This window comes from Lynx canadensis, chromosome C1, assembly GCF_007474595.2.
Source record: "Lynx canadensis isolate LIC74 chromosome C1, mLynCan4.pri.v2, whole genome shotgun sequence".
In the NCBI taxonomy this organism is placed as follows: domain Eukaryota; kingdom Metazoa; phylum Chordata; class Mammalia; order Carnivora; family Felidae; genus Lynx; species Lynx canadensis.
In genome coordinates this window covers 104,606,483-104,620,956 of record NC_044310.1, presented here as the reverse complement: position 1 = coordinate 104,620,956, position 14,474 = coordinate 104,606,483, and the positions used below count along the sequence as shown (strand labels likewise).

At 38.0% G+C, this 14,474-nt stretch overlaps 1 protein-coding gene across 3 annotated transcripts in view; it reads right to left on the bottom strand.

The window, feature by feature from the left end:
• VPS45 (vacuolar protein sorting 45 homolog) overlaps positions 1–6,919 on the bottom strand; it is a 67,364-nt gene extending 60,445 nt beyond the window's left edge. For all 3 annotated transcript variants that reach the window (XM_030324953.1, XM_030324954.2, XM_030324955.1), the window contains exons 1-3: positions 6,700–6,919; positions 5,929–6,063; positions 2,734–2,794 (exon numbers count right to left, since the gene is read on the bottom strand). In XM_030324953.1, the coding sequence (XP_030180813.1) occupies positions 2,734–2,794; positions 5,929–6,063; positions 6,700–6,792 (289 nt within the window). In that variant the 5' untranslated portion in view covers positions 6,793–6,919. The remainder of the gene's footprint in view (positions 1–2,733; positions 2,795–5,928; positions 6,064–6,699) is intronic.
• Between the last annotated feature and the right edge of the window lie 7,555 nt (positions 6,920–14,474).

The window sequence follows — 14,474 nt, the reverse complement described above, 5'->3', positions numbered from 1 at the left end:
CACTATGTAGGCATTGGAGGATAGCAGGAAGCAAGTCCTTAATATTGAAAATAACAAATAACGGAAAGAAGTGCGTTTTCTTCCCTCAAATACAAACTGTACCACCAGAGAGAAGACGAGGGGAAATTCCTCTTTATGGAAATATTCCAACTAAAAAAACAAAGAAAAAATGATAATGATAGAATTAAAACATCATCATTTTTATCAACCACTAATGAATCAATGATGGACCTGGGCACTGAGCACCAACTGCCGCTGATATCACAGTAAGAGATAATCATTGAAAGCACACAACACTGACTATCAAATATTCTTGCCAAAAAGAAATCAAATCTAAACCTAATTAAGCCTCTATATCCAGGTACCAATTTACAAAACTAGAGGATAGAGAAATATTTTAAACTGCAAAGAATTTGTTAAACCACCCATGGGGATACAATCGCCAAGATGCAGGCTGTCAGAAACTTTAACAGAACAATGTAGTTTCTTCAATAATAAATTGCCCGGGGTGGGGTGGGGTGGGTGGGAAGAGGCGGGGAGAGAGACAGAGAGAGACAGAGAGAGAGAGAGAGAGAGAGAGAGAGAGAGAGAAAGAGGAAGAGAGAGAACATCTAAAGAAGATTAAAGAAACTGAAACAACATATCAACCAATAGATATGTGTGGATCTTACTATGATCCTAATTCAAATACAAAAACAGTGGGGGAAAAATAAGAGAGTTTGAAATTTGAACAATGAATGAGTATTTGAAAACAGGAATCATTTGTCATTATTGGGAATAATAATGGTATCTTTAAAAATGAGTCCTTATCTTTTAGAGATGCACACTGAAATATTTAGGGATGACATATGTCTTAGATCTCCTTCAAAATACCATTGGTGTGGAAGTAGGTGGCAGCACCATAGCTAAAACAAGACAGGCTGTGGCAAAGCAATGTTTGAAACTGGGGGATGGGTTTATTATATTATTGTCTACTTCTGTATATAGTTGAAAACTTCCATAATAGAAATAGTTTTTATTTAAATAGAGGAAGGGAGGAGCCTATCATACAAGATGTTTAGTAGACATAAAAATGCAAAAATGAAATTATAAAAAAATGAGATGAGGGGTGGCTGGGTGGCTCCATCAGTTAAGCATCCGACTCTTGCGTTTCAGCTCAGGTCATGATCTCATAGTTTGTGAGTTCAAGCCCTGCATCGGGTTCTGTGCTGACAGCAAGGAGACTGCTTGGGATTCCCTCTCTGCCTCTCTCTGCCCCTCCCTCACTCATGTTCTTTCTCTCAAAATAAAAAAAGAACGAGGAGACTAGGCAGTAGATTTATTATTGGTTATTAGTCTTAACTGCTGTATCAAAGAACTCTTTAGAGGAAAAGGGAGCCTTTCATCTTGTGACCTACTCAATTTTTAACTGAGAGACAGCACAAGAGTGACTCCATTAGATGTCTACTTAAATTCAGCAATACAGGGAATCTCTCTCATATACATATATATGTCATTGAGTACAAGTTTCTACACTTTCCTAAGTATCTGGCTTATAGTCACTCTAGAAAACATTTAGCAGTTTCTCTTTTTTTGATTTCTTTTTAATTTTTATTTTTAAATTTCTTTTTTATTTTACTTATTTATTTTTAGTGTTTATTTATTGTTGAGACAGAGAGAGACAGACCATGAGCCAGGAAGGGGCAGAGAGAGAGGGAGACACAGAATCTGAAGCAGGCTCCAGGCTCTGAGCTGTCAGCACAGAGCCTGATGCAGGGCTCAAACCCATGAACCCATGAGATCGTGACCTGAGCCAAAGTCAGATGCTTAACCGACTGACCTACCCAGGTGCCCCACAAATATTAATTTTTGGTACCATTATTTATTGTTGCATATTGTTGCATATCGTTACATAAAAAGTATGTATATCTTAGAGTATAATCTAAACCCTAAAAAGTCTTCAAGCAAGCTTTAAAATTTCTCAAATGTCCTACATACTGAGAATTAAGTTTTGTCTTTGTTTTGGAAATGGCACCAGATAAACTATACCTACTAATCCTATAAGGATCAATAATGACATCTAGAGGAGAATGGATGTAACTTTCTAAAGCAGAATGTATTACATAAAAAAATAAAAAATCATATAAAATGTATAGTAACTGCAAACCTAATTTATTTCCATGACTGTACCCTCCCCAAACTCCCCCCCACAAATTATGTACATAAGAGGTATCTACTGAATAACTTGTTCTTTCAACCATTACATAAAGTAGCAAGAAGTGTTATGTTTTCATCTGGTATGTAAAATAAATCTTTGCTTTTCCAACACACTCAAGTATATCCTCCCTCCAAGTAATTCAGCTTCTGTGCCTCAGTTCATGAAAGTACAAAATAGGGAATAAGTGTACCCTTTCTTCTTCTTCTTCTTCTTCTTCTTCTTCTTCTTCTTCTTCTTCTTTTTCAGAGGTGGGATGTGAAATTTGGCTACTTACAACTTTTGCCTTGCAAAGAATCTTGAAAGGCAAAGGAAAACTTAAAAAATAATTTTACCTAATCAATGATGAAAAAAGTCACGCTCAGCTTTCTAAAATAGAATGTTAGCCATAAGACTTTTAATACTTTGAAAGGACATTAAAAAAATCAGACTTATATAGAGATGGATTCACTTAACTTATTGATGATATGAAGCACCTAACAGGAAAAAACTATCTAGGATACAGTTACATGATTGAATAGGTGAAATAATATACTTACAAATAAAATATATACTGTATTTTGGTCTCCGGAGCTCTTGAATCAGATAATCCACATTCTCCTAGAAAGGAAAAAATAAATAAACAAATAATATATGAGGAGAACTCATATTTAAGTAAAAAATTAATAAATATCATCCATTGATTTATTTCAGTATCTAGTGAGAATCTACTGTGTGCTGAGGTCTAGATTAAGTGTTTGTATATCGCAGGGGTGAGGGCTGGCAGTGAAAAAGAGATACGTTAAGTATTCAGGAATCAACTATAACATTAACTAGCTGTATTACCTTGGCCAAATTAAGATTTAAAAATATTAAAAACACAGGGATGCCTGGGTAGCTTAGTCGGTTAAGCATCCAACTTCATCTCAGGTCATGATCTCACAGTTTGTGAGTTTGAACCTTGCATCAGGCTCTCTGCCCTTAGCACAAAGCCCGCTTTGGATCCTCTGTCTCCCTCTCTCTCTACCCCTCCCCTGCTAGCGTTCTGTCTCCCAAAAATAAATAAAACATTAAAAAAATATTAAAAACACAAATGTGGAACGACAACATAAAATTGATAGTAATTCTGCAAATTTGCCTCAGGCTGCTGGCCTGTAAATTATTCATCCAATCAAAATTCTTAAAAAAAATTTTTTTTAATGTTTATTTTTTAGAGACAGAGACAGAGACAGAGCATGAGCAGGGGAGGGGTAGACAGAGAGAGAGGGAGACACAGAATCTAAAAGCAGACTCCAGGCTCTGAGCTGTCAGCACAAAGCCCGACGCGGGGCTCAAACCCACAAGCTGTGAGGTCATGACCCGAGCTGAAGTCAGGACGTTCAACTGACTAAGCCACCAGGCGCCCCCTAATCAAAATTCTTATATAGACTATCAAAATGTAGCTAATTCTTTAAAAACCAACATTCAAGAGAAAATATACTTAATTGTATTTACTTTGGCTTTTAACTTATTGGGACCTAAGATTGTACAACTGTAATGTTTGTGAAGTATTTGCACACAGTAGGCTAAGACTACTATTTAAAAATAAATACGAAATCTAGAAGTAAACATAAGAATTCCAATTACTGGGGCGCCTGGGTGGCGCAGTCGGTTAAGCGTCCGACTTCATCCAGGTCACCATCTCGCGGTCCGGGAGTTCGAGCCCCACGTCGGGCTCTGGGCTGATGGCTCAGAGCCTGGAGCCTGTTTCCGATTCTGTGTCTCCCTCTCTCTCTGCCCCTCCCCCATTCATGCTCTGTCTCTCTCTGTCCCAAAAATAAATAAACGTTGAAGAATTCCAATTACTTAAGATCATAATGCAGGTTTTTAATCTATTGTCGATAGAAATTTAACTATTAACAAGTTAAATTTCAATATGAATTTAGTCCCCAATCTAGACATGATATAAAATAGTATTGAATGTTTAAAAAATCACACATTTCTTTAAAGAATTAAAAATAACGTAAGCAATGCACATTACTTGTTAAATGGGAAAAAGGTTTTTAAAATTGTCGTTTAGATTAAAAAATACATTGAAAGTTAACTTTATAATTTTAAGGATAAATCATTTTTAGTTTGAGAGAGTATATATATACAGCTGTGAAAGAGGTTTTCTCACGAAAAATCTTAGGAAATGGACTAGATGATCTCTAAGATCCCTCTCAGCACCAAAATTTCAAAAGACCTACAAATGTGAAACAACTAGAAATGACTATAATACAGTATTAAAGCATTCATTCATTCAGGAACTGTTTATTGAGGTCCACTATGTAGCAGGCACTGGAGACACAGCAGTGTGAAAAAACAGATACCACCTCTGTTCTCATGGAGCTTACTGCTGGTAGGTAAGACGGATATTAATCACACAAACCATATGAAACTTAGACTATGACAAGCAATAGGGAGAAGATGGTGCTGTAAGTGCTTGTAAGAGGGGGGTTTGGCTTGGTCAGCAAAACCAGGGAAGACTTTCTGGAAGAAGTGAGTAAGATCCAGGTTGAAAGAAGAGTCTGTTCAAAAGTCCTGTGGCATGACAGAATAAAGTGAACTGAAAGATTAATGTATCTAAGAGCAAAAGGGGGAGTGGTTTGAAATGAGGCTGTACAAATGACAGGAACTAGACCATACAGAACCACAATTAAGGAGTTTTGTGTTTAGCATAAAAACAATGAAAAGTCATTCAAGGATTTCAAGTGGGGATGACATGAGCAGATTTGTATTTCAGAAAGTACATAATATACAAGCATGGTAAAACAGCTCATTGGAGTTGGCGAACATGAATATAAAGAAAATATACAGGGGCGCCTGGATGGCTCAGTCAGTGAAGTGTTTGACTTCAGCTCAGGTCATGATCTCACAGTTCGTGAGTTCAAGCCCCGCGTCAGACTCTGTGCTGACAGCTCGGAGCCTGGAGCCTCCTTCAGATTCTATGTCTCCCTCTCTCTCTGCCCTTCCCCTGCTCACACTCTCTCTCTCTGACTCTCTCTCTCTGAAAAATAAATATTGAAAAAAAAAAAAAGGGAAATATACAAAATAAGCCTGGAATAGTACAGGATTTTTACAGGAGGACTCAAGCTAGATTTATATGATGATGGATGAAGATGGACAGAAGGCTAAAGAACAAATGGAGAATTAGGGGAGGGGAACAAATAGAGAACAGGAATGAGCATGTAGAGGGATGATAAAAAGGCCTAGTTGGCCGTAGTGGAGGAGCAGAGATTGGACACAGGAGGCTGTATACATAAGGGCAGACCAAACCAGCTAAAGGAGGATTTCAAGGACGGAGCTACTAGATATTGATTTAATCATGGAAGTAAAAGTGAGCCATTATATGTTCCTGTGCATAGAGGCAAATAAAATGATACAGACTCAAGATACTGGTGTAGGTATATAAGCGTGCAAGATTAAGTGGCAATGGTGTTCAGTGTAATAGGTATGGAGGTTAATCCAGGAATTAATCCAGGAAGTGATGTGCGTCTCTGGCAGGATAGTGGCTCTGGAAGTGGCTGAGAACCTAAAAGGCATCTTGGAGGAAAAACGGGCTATAAGGAGTGAACTGAGATGTGGAAAGGAGAAAAGTCAAGGTTATAACTCTGATGAAGCCGGTTAAATATGATGCCACAAATGACGATAATACAAATTTATTTTGCCTTCTTAATGCTTTCAGATCATAGTGTTCTGTATTTAGGCAGATGACAGCTCAGTTTATGTAGTACCTTCGTAGGTCGAAGAAAACAAATTGCTTTCAGATGTTTCATGATCTCTCGATTTTGAGAATCAATGCGTTCAAAAAGGTACACTTCTTTCTGAAGAATCTCTGATTGTGTGTATACCATACTCACAATGCCAGTCTGTGAAGAAAAAGAATCAACTAATATTATGCTAGTTAGAAATAATATAAACAAGCAACAATACTTAAGACTTAAAAAATTATTTTTCATTAATACTTAGCTGGATAACTTAAACACTAACATATGTAATAACACTTACTGAGCATCCAAAACATATAGGTAAGGTACCAGGATGAACAACATATTCTCTATGAACACAATCCATACATTTCCAAAACAAAAAATTTTCCCCATCACCTTAGAGTTTTTTAGAAAAATAATTCTGTGACCAACAAATAATAACGTGTCATCTCAGCTTGAGCACTAATAGCTTTATTTTAAAAACACAACGCTGAGTGGAAATAAAAGTCTTCCAAGTGCTCTGTCTCACATATTATTTCTTGCCAGAGACATTTAGAAAAGGATTCCTGACTCCAATAAATTGTTCCGGGTTACAAGAAGAAATCTCTGGTAGTAGATGGTAGAGCCATTTAGACCGAAAACCTACTAGACAAGCTTTATACCACCTTTCAGTTCCATCCAGAACTGACCCTCGTTTCAAAACCTTTCATAAATACTAAATCCTACAGCGGAGTGGGAGTAGCTATCGTAAGGGAGGGAGGGTTCCCTCACAAATACTGAGCAAAGCAAACTCACCGTCTCTTTATCCATGAGAAGTACTTTCATACCCGGACCGCTGTCCTCTATCATTTTGGAAACGTACTGCTTCACAGCAAAAACCACGTTCATGGTAGCGAATTGACAGGTTAGCCCCACAGCCCTTCCCGCCCCCTTTTTTCTGGCTAAATTAACCCCCGGCCTTTTGGCCGGGTCTCGGTGGCTTCCTCCCCGCCCGGCTTCGGCTTCCGGAAGTCCGGGCAACGGCGGTGCTGGGAGTTGTAGTTCCGCTGCGCGGCGCGGGCGATCCAGCCTCCCGGCGGAACGGAAAAATCCCGCTGAGACCCCTGGGCTGCGACGCTCGGCAGTGATTCGCCGCCACCCATCGCCAGCCTAGAGGTGTGTGAGGCCTGGACTCGGACCTGCCGGCCGTGGTTCCGGGGTGCCCCGGCTGCGGCCGCAAGCCTCTCTTGCTGGCTTGGGGAGAGGGTAGCCCCTCGCGTGGTGGAGGAACTTGGCGTAAGGCTGACTTGGAGGCAAGAACAGCAGAGTGTGGCCGTGGTCGCTGTTTGCCACGAATATTTTCCTGGGGGCAGTGAAGGATTAAGGGAAGAGAGATGGCGTAATGCGCCCGGCCGATCGGGAAGGTATTTGCTAAGTAATGGCCGAAGTTCGTCCTCCCCGGCTTCACCGTATCTTTAACAAGACGAGGACAGTACTCTTGCAAAGTGAGGCCCGACTTGGTTTTCCGAAGAGTGAGGAGCACGTGAAATTGAATATTTGTTGAATGAAAGAACAAAAGGAATGCCCTTGAGGGATGTTTTAGGACAGGCCTCAGATCCTCCCGGAGGGCCTGGAGCTGAGTCGGCCGCGGGGACTGGCAGCACGGGCGAGCGACCCCAGGTTCGGCACCCTGGGGGATTGGACTCTGCGGGCTCCTGCTCGAGCGGGGAGCGAGGGACCTGTGACGCTGACACTGCGGGCAGGAGCCTAGTTAACAGTCAGAAATGGGTAGGGGGTACGTATGCACTAGGGCTACAGCAAAGTGGCGTGGGGATTGTAAGGGAAAACACATTTTGATTTAAGAAACAAAAACTTAGCAGCAAAATGAATCTTAAAGCCATCAACTTCTAAACGTCTGCAATTGTGTTTATACTCCAAAGGTCTTCTCTTTATCATGCCATTTCTCGAAAAGGAGGGAAAATGTTAGTTCCCCCCCCCCCCCGCACCTTTACGTTGGGGAATTGAAAAATCAGGAAGATAATAAGAAACAACAAGAATCTACAACTATAATTGTTTGTCAATATTTCCATTAAAATAATGACCATTGTTGGGGTCTGTTTAATCAATAGTTTCAACATTACCAAATCAATCATTCTTTCGTTATATTTTAAGAAGGATTCAATTACAACTAGACCCAGAGCACGTTAACATTAATCTGGCTATTAAGATTACTTTATAAAACTTTATATCGGATAATCAAATCCTTTCAGGGAGATGGGAAGCCACTTGAAATATCCTAGATGTTTGTCACTTCTGAAATTGTGAAGAATGTGTCTTATTTTCTTTTCAACTTTTCTACCGTGTAAATAAAACTTCCCATTGGGCTTTTATCCATTTTTGAGTTATGTTTTGAAAGAAAAGTTAAAATGAAAATGTGAACTTTAAAGGGATACAAATGAGAAAAATCTAACATATGAAAATTCTATTTATTAATTTAAAATATTACTTAAAAACTTAAATACATTAAATATTTAAAATACATTACAATTTAAAATATAGAAAACAGTGAACCAGTGAAACACCTGCAAATCTTGTAAGTTAATCAATGTTTGAAAATTCACCACTTTCCTGTGTCCCTTGGTTTTTATTTTTTCTTACCTATAATTTAGACTTCAGTATAAGATTGTTTTCCATTTTATACATTTTTTTTAGAAGAAACAAGGAAAGTCTTGTCTATGAAATTTGTGCTTTATTAGGCAGTAGTCAATCTGGAGGCAATACATGGCAAGAAACTGCATTCTTTATTTATAGTTGGACAATTCTAACATTTTTAAGGAGATGGAAAATGCCTATTTTGACAAGGCTTAGCGATTCATTCCATTGCCCAGGAAGTTCCATGATATCAGTGGCACTGTTATTTTGTACATTGATAAGATATGGAATGTAAACATTTTGTACCAAAGTTGTGATGTAATTAAAGGGTGCTATGATAGTCCTAAAGTTTGAGAGCCTATTCCCTTTCTGAAGAAAACTACAAAAGCCATTTTAAATGTCTCCAGATTAAGAACTTTGTATCTCTCTCTAAAATTAGGACTGGCACCAATGATAAAGTCCAAACTCTTGCTTTGAGACTCATCCAGGATATACCCAGAGTAATTTGTTTGGTTGTAGGCAAGACACAGCAAATTCAGAAGCCAATATGAAGTGCCTTACTTATTTCTTTGTTTAAATTTACAGTGTAAGTAAACTGTAATAACAAATATTTTCAATAATAAAGGCTTCTCAATTAAAAAATCATGACATTCTTCAATTATGATTGCATTAATTATAAAAGTTTCTAATGTGATTACTTGAAAGTTACTTTTGCTTAGGTCCAAGAAATCAATGCTTTAAGGGTACAAAACAGGAAGTTAAAAAATACTGTATTTACATTTGTACATTTTGTGTAGACTTGTAAATATGTGTGTAAGTGAAATAAACAGGAATGATTACCTGAATAATTACATGTGCTCCAACTTTCTACAAAGTGTAATGTAATGTAATAATAAAATAATATAGAGGTTTAACTACCCATTTGATATTTAATTAAAATCACGTTTTTCCTGCAGAACTCAAAGTTTGATATAAAACAAAGGATATGTAAATAAGCTTCAGTATAATTATAATTAATTGTATGGCTAACTCTTAGTTATCTTAGATTGTTAATTATCTACTATTGTTCTTTGTTGCTGGGTGTTAACATTTCCCCCACAAGCCCTGGATAGGAGAGAAGTAAAGATGAAATTCAGTGAGACTTAGGTATTAGATTTCCTACTTGTTAGCAATTGAAAAAGTATTTGGAGAAAGAATGACAGTATTGCCCAGTGTCAGACAACTAGTCCCTGTGCAGTGTTCTTTAACCTCTAACCATTTTCTCATCTAATAAATGGTAATGATTTACTTTAGGAAATTGTGAGAACTTAATGAAATAATGTGCAGAAAAAAAGTGTCTGGTACATACTAAATGCTCAGTAAGTATCAGCTTTAATTATTTGAAATCAAAAGGTAAACATACCTTTTAGCTTATTTTTTTACATAAGATGTATTTTATTTCCCTTTGACAAGAAAATTTTTAAATGTGGTCAATTTCAGAATTTGTAAATGACAGCTTCCAAATATAATTTCCATAATAAGTTTATCTTGCATTATCATACAGTAATAGAAGTGTTGGTGGGAAGAATTGGGCTGCTCTTTCATAATTTGTAAACCATACAATTTTCACAGAGAGAAAACTTAGGAAAAATATGCTTCAAGTTACTTAGTGATTACCCCACTTCAAATCAAACAGCATTTGTTAAGTTTTTGTCACAGTTGGTAGTTTAGTACTGAACTTTATGGCAGCAAAAACATTGAATTGCTTTAAATCATTAAGTAAAAATTATGTGCACAGAGAGTCCTGTCTGCACATTGAGTCCTGTCTGCACATTGAGTAGTTTGCATGGTTTCACCTTTCTGATGGTGATGTTAACTTTGATCACTTGGTTAGTGGTCTCTGCTGGGTTTCTCCACTGTAAAATTATTTTTCTCCTTGTAATTAATAAATATGTGGAAATAGATAAAGGGAATTAAGAGGTAAAAACTTCCAGTTATAAATAAGTCATGGAGGGGCGCCTGGGTGGCGCAGTCGGTTAAGCGTCCGACTTCAGCCAGGTCACGATCTCGCGGTCCGTGAGTTCGAGCCCCGTGTTGGGCTCTGGGCTGATGGCTCAGAGCCTGGAGCCTGTTTCCGATTCTGTGTCTCCCTCTCTCTCTGCCCCTCCCCCGTTCATGCTCTGTCTCTCTCTGTCCCAAAAATAAATAAACGTTGAAAAAAAAATTAAAAAAAAAATAAGTCATGGAGATGAAAAGTACAGCATAAAGAATATAGTTCATAATAACGTAATCGTGTACGGTGACAGATGGTGACGACACATCGTTATGAGCATTAGTAATGTAGAGAATTGTCGAATCAATATGTTGTACACCTGAAACTAATATAACATTGTATGTCAGTTATGCTTCGATTAAAAAAATCTAGGGGTGCCTGAGTGGCTCAGTCAATTAAGCGTCCAACTTTGGCTCAGGTCATGATCTGTCTCAGCTGGTGAGATCGAGCCCCGAGCCCCGAGTCAGGCTCCTGCTCTCAGCGCTCTCAGCGCAAAGCCTGCTTCAAATCCCCCACTCTCTCTGCCCCTCCCCTGCTTGCTCTCTCTCAAAGATAAATAAATAAATAAATATAAGTAAATAAATAAATACCTGCGGTTTTAAGCAGACTTCTTAGAAATTCAAATTCAAAATAAAGTCTTTTCATTATCTTTTTATGTTATTTTTTAAACTTTATGTTTTTATTTTATAAAATATGTAAACCTTACATTTCCCCCCAAACTCCTCTTCCTGCCTTCCAAATGTTCTGTCTTCAGGCAAAAAATAAAGTCTTTTTAAAAACATCTATACTTGAAGCAAAAATAAACAAAAATATATGGAGAGATGCCATGATGTGTTGCAAGTGTCCCATTTCTCCTCATACTTGTCATACCTGCTAATTTTAACTGGAATCCATGGACAGTTCTTGCCTGCAAACATTGGTGTTTACCTGATGGTAATTACTTTCCTCATTTCTTCTACGGTTATTGTTTGGAATTCTGTAAAAAAGAGCTATACTCCCCCCCTCCATTTATTTATTCAATCACTTATTTATGTCAGACTCATGGATATTTAAGAAAATGACTTTTTTTTAAATTTACATCCGAGTTAGCATATAGTGAAACAATGATTTCAGGAGTAGATTGCTTAATGTCCCTTACCCATTTGGCTCATCCCCTCTCCCACAACCCCTCCAGTAACCCTCTGTTCTCCATATTTAAGATTCTCTTATGTTTTGTACCCCTCCCTGTTATTTGTTTTTGTTTTTTAATGTTTATTTATTTTTGAGACAGAGAGAGAGCATGAACGGGGGAGGGTCAGAGAGAAAGGGAGACACAGAATCCGAAACAGGCTCCAGGCTCTGAGCTGTCAGCACAGAGCTCAACGTGGGGCTTGAACTCACCGACCGACCGAGAGATCATGACCTGAGCCGACCTCGGATGCTTAACAGACTAAGCCACCCAGGCGCCCCTCCCCCTCCCTGTTTTTATATTATTTTTGCTTCCCTTCCCTTGTGTTCATCTGCTCTGCATCTTAAAGTCCTCATATGAATGAAATCATATGATATTTGTCTTTCTCTGACTAATTTCGCTTAGCATAATACCCTCTAGTTCCATCCACATAGTTGCAAATGGAGAAAATTACTTTTAAGTAATAGGAAGGATATATAGAACTTGAGAGTGCAGGCTCTGGAATTGGGCAACCTGGACTCGATTCTGCTGAACACTAGTTGCAGGACTCTGGCAAGTTACATAGCCCCTCCAGGACTCAGTTTCTTCATTTGTAGACAGGAGAAGGTAATACCTACCTTAGGTTGGAGTGAGCATGAAGTGAGTTAATACATGCAGTTGTTAGCCTAACTTTAGTTACTTTTTCCTAGCAAATATTTTGCACTGTGTTTACTGTTTATAAATTTCCCCACCTACAAACTGAATATAAAAATACTTGACACACAGGTGGTAACCATGCTTGTGGTGAGCATAGTGTAAGGTACAGACTTGTTGAATCACTGTGTCGTATACCTGAGACTAACGTAATGTATGTCAACGATGCTTCAATTTAAAAAAAAGGGAGAACACCAGAGAAGGAAGAAATGAAGGTGAAATAGCAATAAACAAACAAATACATTGTCATGTGCTTGCTCTCCTGAGATATTATTAAAATTCACAAAACGAATTTAAAAGTGTACTGTTAAGAAGGTGCATAATAAGTTCTTATTTAAAAAAATGATTGAGCCAGAATATTGTAGGGTCTCTTTTATAATCATGATTCTGTTCTTGGATTACACTGGTTAGAAATGTAAATGACCAGGGGTGCTTGGGTGGCTCAGTCAGTTAAGCAGCCTGACTTCGGCTCAGGTCATGATCTCACACTCTGTGAGTTTGAGCCCCGCACCAGGCTCTGTGCTGACAACACAGAGCCTGGAGTCTGCTTTGGATTCTGTGTCTTCCTCTCTCTCTGCCCCTCTCGCACTCATGCTCTACCTCTCTTGCTCTCAAAAATAAATAAACATAAAAAATTAAAAAAAAAAGTAAATGACCATGAAATGTGATGAAATTATTAAAAAAAAATTTTTTTTAACATTTATTCATTTTTGAGAGACAGAGCTTGAGCAGGGGAGGGGCAGAGAGAGAGGGAGACACAGGATCAGAAGCAGGCTCCAGGCTCTTAGTTGTCAGCCTAGAGCCCGGCGTGAGGCTCAAACCCATGAACTGGGGGATGATGACTTGAGCCAAAGTCAGCCGCTTAACCAACTGAGCCACCCAGATGCCCCGAAATCATTTTCAACATTTTAGATGTTTCAAGACAATAAGCAAGCCATGTGAAGTAAATACCAGAAAATGCATGTTCTTATAAATCCTTAAATTTCATTAGTGGTAAAGGAATTTTAATTATATTTTTTATATTGAAATAATTCCTTTAGAGATGGCTCATTATTGACTTGATCAAGCATTTGATTAGGATTACTTGTTTTTCTTCACTAGAAAGAATATTTGATATTGAAAAAATAAGATAAAAAATATTTTGTTTGCACATCTTTCTATTAGAAACAAATGAAATTTAATGTAGGAGGTTGTTCAAGATTTATTTTTTTTAATGTTTATTTTTTAGAGAGAGAGAGACAGACAGACAGAGCTTGAGTGGGGGAGGGGGAGAGACACACACACACACACACACACACACACACACACACAGAATCTGAAGCAGGCTCCAGGCTCTGAGCTGTCTGCACGGATCCAGGCTTGGGTCTCGAACTCAGGAACTGCGAGATCATGACCTGAGCTGAAGTTGTACACTTAACTGACTGAGCCACCAAGGTGCCCCAAGATGTCTCTTAATAATATTAATAAATAAAAGCAAACATCTTTAACGGTGCTTTTACTATGTGCTGAGACCTTTACAAATATCTCAGTCAATTTTTGCAACTTTCCTTTGAGGTATTGTCTAGATATTACAGATAAACTGAGGTTCAGAGAAGTTAAGTAACTTTTCTAAGGTGACACAGCAGCAAATTGAAAGAAATATTTCTTTTTCTGTGGGTATTTTACCATATTTCTTTGTACATGTCCTTTCCGCACATCCTTTTTAGGAAGTGGATTGTCATTTCTTCGAGGAGAGAGGTTGTTTTTTTCCCATCCTTTTCACCTAGTGCAGTCCTGTGCACAGAAATTACCCAATAAATATTTCATGTTGGTGATACTCATCACTGGACTAACTTCGACAATGGCATGTTAAATAAAGTGTAGAGTTTTACATGGACAGTCCAAACAAAGAGATCAAGATACTTATCCAGATGATTTATGCCAATAATTTTATTGAATGATACGGAATAAATTCTGGGAAAGATATCATGGGTTTTCTTTTTAAATTCCCAAGTACATTACAAGGATGTAGACTTAACCGTTCTGGCACTCTAATCACAAATGACA